General features: G+C 37.3%; 1 protein-coding gene across 6 annotated transcripts in view; it reads right to left on the bottom strand.

The window, feature by feature from the left end:
* TTBK2 (tau tubulin kinase 2) overlaps positions 1-14,432 on the bottom strand; it is a 148,005-nt gene that overhangs the window by 113,716 nt on the left and 19,857 nt on the right. For 3 of the 6 annotated variants that reach the window (XM_059703877.1, XM_059703858.1, XM_059703867.1), the window contains exons 2-3: positions 12,622-12,757; positions 6,187-6,334 (exon numbers count right to left, since the gene is read on the bottom strand). In XM_059703877.1, coding sequence (XP_059559860.1) covers positions 6,187-6,334; positions 12,622-12,690 — 217 coding nt within the window. In that variant the 5' untranslated portion in view covers positions 12,691-12,757. Of the gene's footprint in view, positions 1-1,374; positions 1,486-6,186; positions 6,335-12,621; positions 12,758-14,432 lie in introns of those variants that run through there. The other 3 variants (XM_059703887.1, XM_059703914.1, XM_059703922.1) reach the window with 2 other exon arrangements.

Below are 14,432 nucleotides of genomic sequence, written 5' to 3'. Positions count from 1 at the left end.
ATTTATCTTCTATTTCTTTGCTGAGTTTTCTTTCTTCTTCTTCTTCTTCTTCTTCTTTTTTTTTTTTTTTTTATCTTTCTACTCATTCCTGGAACATTTAGTTCTTTCTATCTTCTATTTCTTTGCTAAGACTTATCTTCCTGCCCATTCCTGGAACATGGTCATTATAGCTGATTTAAAAGTCTTTGAGACAGCCTGGCTGGTGTGACTCAGTGGTTGAGTGTTGTCCTGTACACCAAGAGGATGCCAGTTCCATTCCCGGTCAGGGCACATGCCCAGGTAGTGGGCCCAGTCCCCAGTAAAAGGTGTGCAGGAGGCACCGACCAATGTTCTCTCTCGTCAGTGTTTCTAGCTCTCTCTCCCTCTTCCTTCCTCTCTCTCTGAAATCAATAAAAACATATTAATTTTTTTTTAATTTTTGAGATAATTTTAACAACTGTGTGATGTTGGCATTGGGATCTGTGTTTTCTTTTCCCATGTGAGTTCAGATTTTTCTGATTCTTTGTAAGCTGAGTAATTCTTTTTAAGCTGAGACATTTTTAACATTATGGTGAAACTCTGGTTGTTATTTAAGTCCCACTGAGCATGTTTGTTGAGTTTTGGGGGTTTTTTAAAGCCAGCAATTGACCCAGTTGGGTTCATACGTCAAGTTCTGACATGTCTTCTGTGGGTTGTGTTTCCAATTTCAATTCAGTTAAGTGTTTCCTAACTGTCCCACTTTAGTGTCCAGTTTAGGGATTGGGGGGTGGTCTATCCCATAATTCCGTGCTCAACATTTTCTTAGGCTGTTTAGAATCAGGCTCACGCAAGCAAAACTTGGAAGTCAGCTCAGCAGTCCATAAGCAGGTTTAAGTGGTTTCCCTGCAATCTTCTGGTTCCCTAGGACTCCCCTTTTTAGGCCTTCCAACAGAAAGCTGGGCTTCATTACACACACTCTGCTGTGTACTTCCCATGACTGTGTCAGAAGTCAGGGCCCAGGGTGAGCAATAGAAGAGCTAAGGGAGAAGAAAAGCAATGGAATTTGCTCTACTCTCTTAAGACCCTAGTTCCTTCAATTTGAGAGGAAGGTTCCGCTCCTTCTGAGATTTAGGCTCCTGCCTGACCCCGTTGAGACCACTGTAGTCACTGCCAAGAATTGTTTGAGGCTTAGGGTGCAAGAAAATGAAGAAAAGAAAACAAAGAAGAAAAAAGAGAAAGATGTGGGATTGCCACATTTTCTCTGAGCATTAGGAACCCCCTTTCCTGCTCCTTGAGTCAGAACTAGAGGACTTCTCCTGTTCTTTTTCTGTCCGAGTTAATAATGCTCACTTCCAAGTTTCAGGATATGTTAAGTTCAGGCGGGGGTATACTGGAAGAAAAAAATGGTAAACTCACCGCCAGTTCACTGGTACTTTGAATTCTGGTCTTCTTCCCCAATCTGCCTCCTACTATTTATTTTTTGAGTCCTCAAATAGCCACTCCAAGCATTCTGTCCAGGATTTATAGCTGCATTCAGTGGGAGAGACAGGGTGAAGTATGCTTACTCCATCTTATCTGGAACCAAAACCTGGACTACTGTTTTTCATAACAGGCTTTGTAGAACTGACTGATTAAACTATTTGTATAACTTTGATTATAAATTAAAATTTTTAAGTAAATCCTGTAGTAATCTTATCTAGGAAAAAGGAACAGGCAATCTAGTAGAATCACATTTTTTTAAGCATACATATTTTTGGATATTACATGCTTAGGAAAAAAAAGTGAAGCTCTTAATTGTACTTTGCTTTATTTCTTTAAATCTTAGTTTACCTATGGATTTTTATAAATACTAGGCCTATTATAAATTTATTTTAAAGGAATAAAGAAAGTAGGAATTATCCAAAGCATAAAACAGAGGAAGCAGAGTTGCAGTTAAGTGGCCATAAACTGTTTAGGAACTGAAAAAAAAACATGCCATGTTAAGGTGGGTAGACTTTACCTGAGAAAAGGAAGGCCCTGGAATATTTTAGCAAAGGTGGGGGAGTGACATGACCCAACTGATATATTTGAAGGAGCACTCCTGCTGCAGAACATAAAGGTGCACAGAAAATGAATCTTACCGTCTGAATCTAAGGAGTCACATAAAGTTGCAGAACAGTAACGTATGATTCCACATATTGTTGGGGGATATGGGTAAGGGAGGGAGATTTTTTTTAATTTTAATTTTAGAGAGGGAGGAAGAAAGAGAGGGAGAGAGAAACGTCGATGTGAGAGATACATGGATTGGTTGCCTCCCCTAGGTACCCCACCCAGGGTTCTAACCCACAACTGAAATATGTGCCCTGACCGGAAATCAAACCTATGAGCTTTTGGTGCATGGGACAATGCTCCAACCTACTTGAGCCACACCAGCCAGGGCAATGGAGGAAGGTTTTATAGATACACACAATCACACCATCATATATGTCAAACATGACATATATATGACATATATAATGATATGGTTATATATCAATGCATATAATCATGTGATTATATAAATGTGTGAATAGGTATATTTATAATATGTATTGCATGTTTCTGGAAAAAACGCAAGAAACCAGTAACAATGCTAAACTTTGGAGGAGAAAGAGGGGCTAAGAAAAAGAAACTTACTTTTTACTTTATTCTTCTATTTGAGTTTTAAATTTTTTTACTGTGAACATTTATAGACTTTAAAAGGTTGTAAACAAAATGGAGGAAGGTCTTATACATGCATAGATAAAAGAAACATATAAGATATTATAATACAAGTATGAATGAACCTAATATTCAGTAGCACTGTTCCTAGCACATAGTAAGCACTCAGACACTGCTATAGATCTCCCAACAAATAAGATATTATAAAGTAAGTTCACAACCCAAAACAACTTTTTAATTAAGTTACATTAATTTACTATGTATTTTTAAGCATTCGGAAATTTAAAGAGAAGATAAAGAATGGATTTTGAAATGTTTATAATTTTTATATTATATTTTTACTATAAAAAAGTTCGCATTATTCTTTTCCATTTTTTAAGCACCAAAGAGAATTTATAAAGGAAAAAGTAAAAGATCCTCTCCTTTCCTGGTACCTCTAATTCCAATACCTAAACATAACCATTCCCAATGACTTCTTGAGTGCTATATGATTCCAGACTTTCTTTGTGCATATAAAAAACATATAAATACATGTGTATGTACATATAAAGACACACATATATACATTAATTCTATTTTAAGGAAATGAATCTCTGCTCCTTAAAATAATCTAGACCTATTCTGGTTCCTATGTGCCATTTTTCTAGGCTCAAATAGAGTAGTGAATAGACAAATCCCCGAGCTAGCAGATATGTTAAATCTCCCAACTAGGTAAATGTTAAAGTGAACATACTGAACAAATAAAGTTCTCAGAGATCTCCTAACACTCTTTAATGAAACCTTATAGAGGGCAAGCAAAATTACTTTAAGGGGGGAAATGCACAGGATGAAACAAACAAAAGGGCAGATGATATATTAAAGGATACAATGAAGAGTTTATTCCTAACCCTTTAGGACCCGTAGTTTGACTACTATGCTCTTCCACAAAAGGAGTTATCAAAGATCGTATAACACTTTTTGATGGAACAGATGATTCTTCACGAGGGCAAGCAACTTTGGAATAACTTTCATAGGCAACCTTTTATACTGGAAAGAAATTACACATTTCTTACATTCTTATGACTAGGGAAAGGGAGTAGTCGTACTTCACAGCATCAGCTGGAGACTTCAAGCAGGGAAGGCAGAAGAGGTACAGCTGCTCTTCTGTAATAGTACCCCTTCTTCCCAACTCTCAGAGCTGTGCTCTGCAGTCTCCAAGGCAAAAGTAAAACCCAGAATCAATATCTCAGGGTAAAAATGTCCCTGATATTCCAAATAAAATAACTTCTTTATGGGTCAGTTGTTTTTCTCTGCATTGATATGGGACAAAACAAATTAATTCCCAACTACTTCTACTGAGAATAAAACTATTTGGTTATCAAACAATGGCATTTACTTTATTATTTCTTGCTATTAATAGGATCCTCCCTTGCTTTTAGAGGATTCTCAACCTGTGGGTCGTGACCATCAGAAAACACATATAGCATATCAGATATTCACATTACGATTCATAACAGTAACAAAATTACAGTTATGAAGTAGCAACGAAAATAATTTTATGGCTGGGGGTCACCACAACATGAGGAACTGTATTAAAGGGTCGTGGCATTAGGAAGGTTGAGAACCACGGATAGGATAATTTTTTAAATAATTAAATAAACCTTTAATTAATCACCTTCTCATCCAAGGTAATATTCAAGTTGGTGTTTGAAAGAACACAAGAGATAAGATATGCTGATCATCCACAACATGACATAGAGGGCTAAAATAGCACAGAAAGGCAGGACAACTTTCTAGTCATTCAGTGACTTAAGTAGTGATTTTTTATGTGTGTGAGGGTAAGTGGCTAACACAGTGATGGCGAACCTTTTGAGCTCGGCGTGTCAGCATTCTGAAAAACCCTAACTTAACTCTGGTGCCATGTCACATATAGAAATTTTTTGATATTTGCAACCATCGTAAAACAAAGACTTATATTTTTGATATTATTTTATATATTTAAATGCCATTTAACAAAGAAAACTCAACCAAAAAAATGAGTGTCATAGGTTCGCCATCACTGGGCTAACACGTGTTATGTTCTAATAGATACACTTTAATGGATTCACAAAATCAACAAAGCTCTCATAGACAAAGCACTGTCTGCAAATACTGATATATCTCCAAATACCGCCCCCCCAAAACCCACAAATTCCCTATCTGTCTGATACTTCATGACTCTATAAAATAAAGAATATTTCCTTCTTCTCCTTCTTTGGCTTTAAAGGAGCCCTGATCTATGAGAGAGACATACTGAAGTATTTATAGATGATATATGTCTAGGATTTCTTTTTAAATACTCCAGCATAGTAGGGGAAAATGTTAAAGGAGTAAGATTTAGATGCAACAAGACTGAGCAAATGCTAATACTTATTGAAACTGAGTACTATGTGAATGTTCATTATATGATTCTTTATTTTTTATATATTTGAAATTTTTCATGATAAAAAGGGAAAAATCTAATTTAAGATTTGACTATCTCACCTGCAAGATTCTAGACATGTATCAAATTTTGTTAAGATTATAATGAAAATCTAACTTTTTAAAAAGTACCTTCTGATGGTAGATTCATGAGGTACTGCAGAATTACTAGTGATCAGAGTTAAAATCATAGGACAGAATATTTTTTCCTCTTACACCAGAAAATATATTTTCCTCAATAATTTTTATGGTTCTATTTACTAGGGATACTTTAGATAATAATGAATGTAGAAGTACTAGCAAATAGGCCTACAGACAAGTGGTTTAGTTTTAGAAGTGACTAAAATATTCAAATACATCAGTAAAAACCAAGTACAACTTAGGAGTGTAGCTTGAACATTAACTTACCAGACACTGAATAACTGCACAAATTAATAAGCATAACACAAATAAACCTATTTTTCTTGTTCTCCAAAAGTGAAATATTTCCTGTTGCACACACCAAACAAGTCAATCCAAGACTAGTGACGTGGCCATCGGCTGCTAAAATATTCGCTGCTAGTATTAGTGGAGAGAAATGGTGCACCTGCACGTAAGATGCGTAAGGGAAATGAATGTAACACAATTACAGTAATCAGTCATTAGCGAACGTTGTAGTTCATTATTAATAATTATGTGTAACAGGATATTGTAAAAATTAAGTTAGGAAATTTTTATTAAAACGTTTCTTACATACCGTTATATTGGCCGGCAGCCTGAAGGCCCTGATCAGCCCTGATTACCGGCCAGGCCTAGGGACCCTACCCGTGCACCAGGCCTCTAGTTTTACAATAACATTTATGAAAACACTTTCTAACACAAAATGTTTCAGGTAATTCACTCTCTCTCATCCCTACTCACCATGAAAACAAATTGCCAAAGTCCAATTACTCTAAACAATCAATCTTTCTACTATTACTAGCTAGTGGTAAAATTTCCAAGAGAAATATGCTCAGTATGTTTATACCAATATGACACTAGAATATTTAATTAATAGTTAGAGAATATAACTGAGGTTCAGAAAGAAAATAATAAATTATAAATTGTTTGATATCATACAAAACAACTTACCTTGTAGTTTTTTCAACACAGCCACCTCCATTTTCAGAACTTGTTTTGGTTGTTGGGCTGATTCTACCTTCAATGCAACGTTTTCCCTGGTAAGCATGTCCAAGGCATCGTAAATTTCTCCAAAGCCCCCACCCCCAATCTTCCTCAACTGCATAAGAAATAAGAACACACACAAAATTACTAGAAGATTCTAACTGGAAACCAATTAGTCTCTGATATTAAATATAATTTTGCTACTGCTGTTTTATTATAAAGAGATCTTGGTATTATTAAATTAACCATGACATGCCAAGAAGAAATGTCTAGAAATAACATCAGAACCTTTTCCACAAATTTATCCACAAAGAGTTAAAAAATTATTTCAGCCACAAACTATTTTAAAATTTGGTCTACAGTTAGCATTAGAACTGTCACAAAAACAATATCTGAAAGAGATCTAGTTTTACAATAACATTAATGAAAACACTTTCTAACACAAAATGTTTCAGGTAATTCACTCTCTCTCATCCCTACTCACCATGAAAACAAATTGCCAAAGTCCAATTACCAGATTTGTCTCAACAACCCGATTTGTTGTTTTAATTCCAAGGTAATCATTTGAAGGCTTTTTAAACCATGAAATATTTTTGCCAGTTGAAATCTTATCTGGAACCTAACTGAGATGTGTATGTGGGGAGTTTGGGGTAGAAATAGGGCAGCCAGAGCCAAGCCCTCTCCGAAGCATTTACCCTCCTTTCTGAGGCACTGAACAGGCTTCAAAGAGCACACAGAAAACTTCTGTTTTAAACTGGAGTGCATGTTGTTTCTTCAAGCTAGAAACAATATGCAATTAGCCTTCTTCCATTTCCTGAAACTAGGTCTCTCTTTACCACATTATCAAACATCTAGAATGTACTATAATATAGAAAGTCATCACTGGAGGCACAGAGTCCTGAATCTTCACCACCTCAGAGGACTCGCCTCAAGTCCCACTCCTTTCTCCACTGGGTCAATACTGATTACTCTATCTAGGCTGATTTCTTTATCTTCTGAATTTCTACAGGAATTATTTGCTTAATCACTTAATAATTTTACTAGGCTTAATACCTCTTCAGATAACACTTGTATTAACCCCATCCTGCTTCTTTATCTTTTATGTTGATTACTTTTCCAACTTTCCATTGTCAGTGTCCTCGCTCTCTATAGTGAAACTAAGCTTCTTCAAAGAGAAGGCCACTCCATTATTTTTTGTTTTCCCCAAGCAAAACAAAAGTGATAACTATATATACAGGGTGAGGAAAAGTAGTTGGACAGTTGTTCATATGGAAAATAATACAATAATTAATAAATAATAATGCAAGAATAAACTGTGTTTTGTGTACTCACAATTACAAACCTCCTTTTGTCCCACCCTGCATTGCTAAGTAACCATTCATTGCTTTGTATATATAAACCATAATCCTTCTTTATTCTGGTTTGGTGATGATGGGAAGAGATACCAGGAGGAACTCAGGTATGAGTTTAGAATTTTAAAAAAGTTCCAGAACTTAATTTTGGTTAAGTAAATTGTTCTCTGTTGAGTCCTGATTGGTACTTGTGAGTCTTTATATATATACATTCATTAAACAAAGCCTAGTGTAACTTAAAAAGCTCATAAAAAGTAATGAGAACATTTTTCTAATTATGGACTGAGAAGAGAGTGGCTTCATGTTTTTTTTTGTTTGTTTTTTTCCACACAAAAAACCTTACCAAATGACAGAACAAAAAAATCTAGGCTGAAGTAAATAATTTTGCTCTTGGTCTATTCTTATAATGTCATCTGAACAACAGTAGAGCATTAATTTTTTATTGAACTTGACAAAGCCCTAAGACATCAGTGCTCATGAGGGAAAGAGACAGAGAGTTTAGTGTGATGGGGTAATGCAGATTAGAGAAATAAAGGTAAGGCCTATGACAGATTTTGTTTTTTAAAGACGTCCACAATATTGCCCATCATTTTTACTTTGTCAGTGTGACCCTGCTGCTTCCCCATCAAGAGGTAGAGTCAAGTTCATTTCCCCACCCCCTTAAATTTGTGTGAATCTTGTTACTGCTTTAACCAACAGAACATGGCAAAGTAACACTGCAAAGTTCTTAACCAGCCCTTATAACTTTTGTTAACTTGTTTCTCAAGAGCTAGCTACCTCAGAAGTCATAGCCCTGTAAAAAGGTCCTAGAAAAATGAGCCACCAGGTTGGGGAGGGGGAAGGTGGGGGCGGGGGGGGGGGGGAACTAAGGATCTCAAGGTACCAAACAAAACATCTGGAAGTGAATCCTCCAGACCAACCAACCTCGCTAGTACCACATGACTAAGGGACAAACCACCACCCAGGCTAACTCTTCCCAAAGTCCTAATCCACAAAATTGTGAACAAAATGATTAACTGTTTAAGCCTCTAAATTTGGATGTAGTTTGTTATATAAAAGTAGATAACCAAAATACAATCCTTAACAATGATTTGGCGACATTCTCTATGAATTAGCTCTAATTATCAGGAAAGAACAACTATGCCAGGCATAGTTTCATTTGCCACCTTTTGATATGTCTCCTGGCGAACAGCCAATCTTTACTGCAGCCTGTACTCCAAAGCTCTTACCTAAACAACACTCACTCCTGACTTACATAAAAGATTACCAATTGTTGGAATCTCCCTGCACCAATCCATGATGATGATGACATGGTCTTTTCCTTACATTTACTTAAGTAAATTTTCAAAGCCTATTGAATTGCCTGATCAAATGTACTCTAAAAACAAAATTTTTATTTCTAGAGATCTTCTTTTTCCAATCTGTTGGTAGATTAAGGAAACCACTAAAATAGTTTTGCTAAACCTGCTAATGGAACAAAATTTTAGGTAAGAAAAGATTGGGTATATTTTGTTTTGGATATACTTAAATATTCCAAAACGAAAATAGCTCCCTTAAGAGGAGGAGAGGTGGCAGATATCAAGTCTAGGGCAAAGAAGCCATCAAAAGACTGCTAGAATCATGTTCAAAGAACTCCGGAGACAACCTGAAGGGTGTCCCCTTAGTAAAATGAGACAATTTGAACATCAATAAGGATGAACTAAAACACATTAAATTTGTTTAAATCCATGGCTTCTTAGTTATAATTTTTAAAAATTTCTTAGTTGTAATTTTTAAAATTCTCTTCAGACTATGGTCACTTTCAGACTATGTTAGGGAGCCAATTCATTATTTTGAAAATTGATAAATTAGAAAAAGAATCAAGTATTTATCCTATTTTCCTAATAAAATTATATCTCAGATAAACATTTGATGAGAAATTTCACTTTATAATGTACTTTAAATAATAAATGAAAGAATGCTAGAATATCACCAATTTGCAATCCCTAATGAATTAACAGACCTAGACAATGATGAACCACAGTACTAACACCATAAAAATGATGAGCAGTAAGATATTATGCTCCTCCTATTGAAAGTTCACAATACCTTTTATGAGAAAAATTCCATTTCAGATTAGATTTGAACTCATATTTAATCAAACCTCTATGCATAATTAACAATTTACATAAAATACATGACAGAGAAACATGTTAACACCACTTGGAAGCAATTGGAAAAATCCAAACCATGGAAAACTGTACAGGCAAATGGCCTAGTTTCTCCAACAAATAAATTATAAGTAAAAAGAGATAAAGAAAAACCTAAAAATTAAAAAACTTAAATAATATCACCAACAGCAATATCCAGATTTTATTTGGATTTGATTCAAACCATTAAAATTTTTTTCTGATATATTGCCTGGGGCAAGGGAAACAAAAGAAAAAATAAATAAATGGGACTACATCAAACCAAAAAGATTTTGCACAGCAAAGAAAATCTTCAACAAAATGAAAAGAACCCACTGAATGGGAGACCATATTCGGCAATGATACATCTGATAAGAGGTTAATATCCAAAATACCTAAGAAACTCATACAACTTGACACCAAAAAAACAAACAATCCAATTAATAAATGAGCAAAGGACCTGAATAGACACTTCTCCAAAGAGGACATACAGATGACCAATAGAGAAAACATGCTCAATGTCACTAATCATCAGAGAAATGCAAATAACATTCACAATCCACCATGAGATTATCACCTCACACCTGTCAGAATGGCTATCATCAATAAATCAACAAACAAAAAGTGTTGGCGAGGATGTGGAGAAAGGGGAACCCTCATGTACTGTTGGTGGGAAAGCAGATTGGTGCAGCCGCTAAGGAAAGCAGTATGGAGTTACCTCAAAAATTTAAAAATGGAACTGCCTTATGACCCAGCAATTCCAGTTCTGGGCATATATCCGAAGAAACCCAGCACACTAAGTTCAAAGAATACATGCACCCCTATGTCCACTGCAGCATTATTTACAACAGCCAAGATTTGGAAGCAGCCCAAGTATCCATCAGCAGATGAGTGAATAAAACAGCTGTAGTACATTTACACAATGGAATACTACTTGGCCATAAAAAAGGAAGGAAAGCTTACCCTTTGTGACAGTATGGATGAACCTGGAGAGCATTATGCTAAGTGAAATAAGGCAGCCAGAGAAAGACAAGTACCATATGATTTCACTCCTATGTGGAATCTAATGAACAAAATCAACTAACAAAATAGAAACAGAGGCACAGATACATGGAACAGACTGACAGCTGTCGGAGGGGAGGAGAGTTTGGGGCCAAGTGAAAAAGATGAAGGGATCAAGCAAAAAATAAATAAATAAATAAAAGACCTCATAGAAACAGACAACAACATGGTGATTATCAGAAAGAGGGGCTGGAAAAAAGTAGAAGAGGGTAAAGGAGAGATAAATGGTGATGAAAGGAGACTTGACTTGGGGTGGTGAACTCACAATGCAATATATAGATGATGTATAATAGAACTGTACATCTGAAACCTATATAATTTTATTAACCAATGTCACCTCAATAAATTTGATAAAATAATAATAGCAATAATAATCTATAAAAAAACAGGGGAATGTGAAAGCTGAAAGGATACTTAATGATATTTAGAAATTACTACTTTTTTAGGTGTAATAATATGATTATGTTTTAAAAAGAAGTCTTTATCTCTCAGAGATATATATAAAAATGCTAAGAGAAAATATATGCTTAAAATATTTGGGGAGGGAGCTTAAAAAGATGAAACAAGATTGATTATAAATTGATGACTGTTTAAGCTGGGGCATGAGTGCATGGAGGTTCACGCTATCAGTGTTGCTATTTTTATGTATACTTACAATTTTTCTTAATAAAGGGTTTTAAAAGAAAAAAGAGAGAGTAGTTCATTGTATTATATTCTTAAAAATTTGTTCTTTCCCTAAGTATACTTTTATTTACCTTACTCAAATTGGCTATCAAAGGTTAGAAAAATTTACTGTTATATAAAACAAGAGTAAGAATTAGAGCATAAACCAAACTTAATCATAGATTATAAAAAAACAAACACCTGAAAATAACTGCTTTAGCAAGCAATATATGTATTACTAGAGGCCCAGTACATGAAATTCATGCATGGGAAGAGGGAGAGTCCCTCAGCCCGGCCTGCACCCTCTCTAATCTGGGACCCCTTGGGGGATGTCCGACTGCTGGTTTAGGCCCGATCCCTGCGGGATGGGGCCTAACCCGGCAGCCGGACATCCCTCTCGCAGTCCGGGACTGCTGGTTCCTAACTGCTTGCCTGCCTGCCTGCCTGATCACCCCTAACCACTCTACCTGCCTGCCTGATCGCCCCTAACTGCTTCTGCTTGCCGGCGTGATCGCCCCCTAACTGGTCCCATGCCAGCCTGGCCACCCCCTTACTGCTCTCCTGCTGGCCTGGTCACCCCCTAACTGCCTCTGCTTGCCAGCCTGATTGACCCCTAACTGCCCCCTTGCTGACCTGTTTGCCCCCAACTGCCCCCCTGCTGGCCTAGTTGCCCCCTAACTACTCCCCTGCCGGCTGGCCTGATCACCCCTAATGACTCTACCTGCCTGCCTGATTGCCCCCTAATTGGTTCCCTACTGGCCTGGTCGCCCCCTAACTGCCCCCCTGCCAGCCTGGTCACCCCCTAACTGTCTCCCTGCCAGCCTGGCCGCCCCCTAACTACTCACCTGCCAGCCTGGTCACCCCCTAACTGCCCCCCTGCCAGCCTGGCCACCCCCTAACTGCTCACCTGCCGGCCTAGTCGCCCCCTAACTGCTCCCTTGCTTGCCTGGTCACCCCTAACTGCCTCTGCCTCAGCCCCCACCACCATGGCTTTGTCCAGAAGGAAGTTGGACGTCCGGAAGATGTCCAGTCAACCCGGTCTAATTAGCATATTACCCTTTTATTAGTATAGATTCTATAACAAAATGCTATTTTTTTATCAAGATACCCAAAATTGCCCCCAAGACAATCTACCTCTCCCTCTCATGCATACTCACCACTTTCCATCTTTCTTTGACAAGGATTCCAACACTGAGGATATCTGGCTGCTCTCCTCCTCCACTCATTGCAATTCAATGATATGATAGAAAGGCTACACAGGCATCCAGCTCCCAAGGGTGGTTTCCATTTAACCTAAAACAAAAGAAACAGCATATCAGGGCTAATTAATTAACACAAACATTTCAGCACCAAGTAGCACTACTAACCCTATACATTAATTCTGTTGCTTTGTTGGAAAGGAGGAGAACCCACAAACTCAGTTCCAAAATCTGTTCAGTGCATATTTTTAAAAACTACTTATCTTTCCATTACAGATACCAGTCAAATAGCTAGACATTACAAAAACATTACACTATAACACAGAAATAAAACTTACAAATAGCTGAAATTGCAAGACTATAGAGAAAGCATGGTGTCAATAGCAGTTGACCCAGACAGACCACTATCCTAAGCACAACATATTGCTAAAGAAAAAGATACAGTAACTACTTTACAACAGCTTATAATTAAACTAGAGGCCCGGTGCACGAATTCATGCACATTTAAAGAAAATTAATTAGAAGAAATATTTTAATATTGCTATTTGCCCTTTCTCTATAATAGAAGTGTCAAACAAATTCACGATCAACAATGACAGATGGAAACACACACGTGCAATTGGCACCTGCAAGAGCTTTATATATATAGATGAATTTGCTTAATTAGACCTGCTTTCTGATTTAGCTAAACTTTTTCAAGCCCAGTGAAGCACCCCAACTTCTCTTTCAGGTAATTGTCAGCAACACAGCAGTAAAATCAAAACAGATTATTATTGTAGATCACGCAGGGAGAACAAAGGGTGAAATATTTAACTGTAGCAGTGTTTGACTATATTCTGCACAGTGAGAAAACCTGAAATCATTTTCAAGTTCCACCATTTCTTACTTCTTTTAAGTTGGGTCAAGTTTCGAAACTTTCTAAATCTCCATTTTCCGGCTAATGAAAAGAAAATAGGAGAAAAAAGAAAAAAGAAAAAAAAAAGAAAATAGGATTCTACTGAGTCTCCTATCTACTCCAGGACTTCTGTGAGGATCAAATGAGATGAGGCATGGGAAAACACTTCACAGACATTTGGTTAAGCTGTAAAATGTTTGCACCTGGCTATAAAGCAAGTCATGTTCTTGGGCTGAAGAAACTCCAGGGAGGCTAGTCACTAGGGAGAGGAAGCTGGGCGTTGCTATGTGACGTCGTTACCCATCACCCACAGCGACTGTTTCCGAGCTGTGCTGTGCTGGGCTGTGGGCTGCATTTTGCACCATGGGGTCTCAGCAGCATTGGCTGCGATTTGGTGGGCTGTTGCTCTGGGGTGGTGGTAGGGCCTGTGTCCCACTTGGGGGAAGCCAAGAGTTGCTTTGTCGGTGCCAGGTCCGCAGTGCCATTTCTTTGTAAATGGCCAGTGCGCGTCACAGCAGCTCCTGCATTAAACATCTGCCCCCTGGTGGTCAGTGCATGTCATAGTGACCAGTTGGACGGTCGGAGAGACACTTAGCATATTAGCCTTTTATACACTGTGTGGCTAGATTATTTACGACCACCTGACGTTTGTAGGCAAATTAGCTACAATTTTGCACTGAAGTTGCTAGAGGGCCAGAACATTATAAATAGGGAAGCAGGTTGTTTACCACAACAGTAGAAGTGATTTTTTTCTGAAGATATGGGTAAACAACACGATTTCATAGCCTTTGAACGTGGGTTATATTTGAACGTGAGTGGCCAGATTATTATGACCACCCCAATAGTATTTTGTTGGGCCACCTTTTGCCTTCAA

This window comes from Myotis daubentonii, chromosome 1 (genome assembly GCF_963259705.1).
Source record: "Myotis daubentonii chromosome 1, mMyoDau2.1, whole genome shotgun sequence".
NCBI classification, from domain to species: domain Eukaryota; kingdom Metazoa; phylum Chordata; class Mammalia; order Chiroptera; family Vespertilionidae; genus Myotis; species Myotis daubentonii.
Note: the sequence above shows the minus strand (reverse complement) of the source record. Positions and strands in the feature narration are given on the sequence as shown.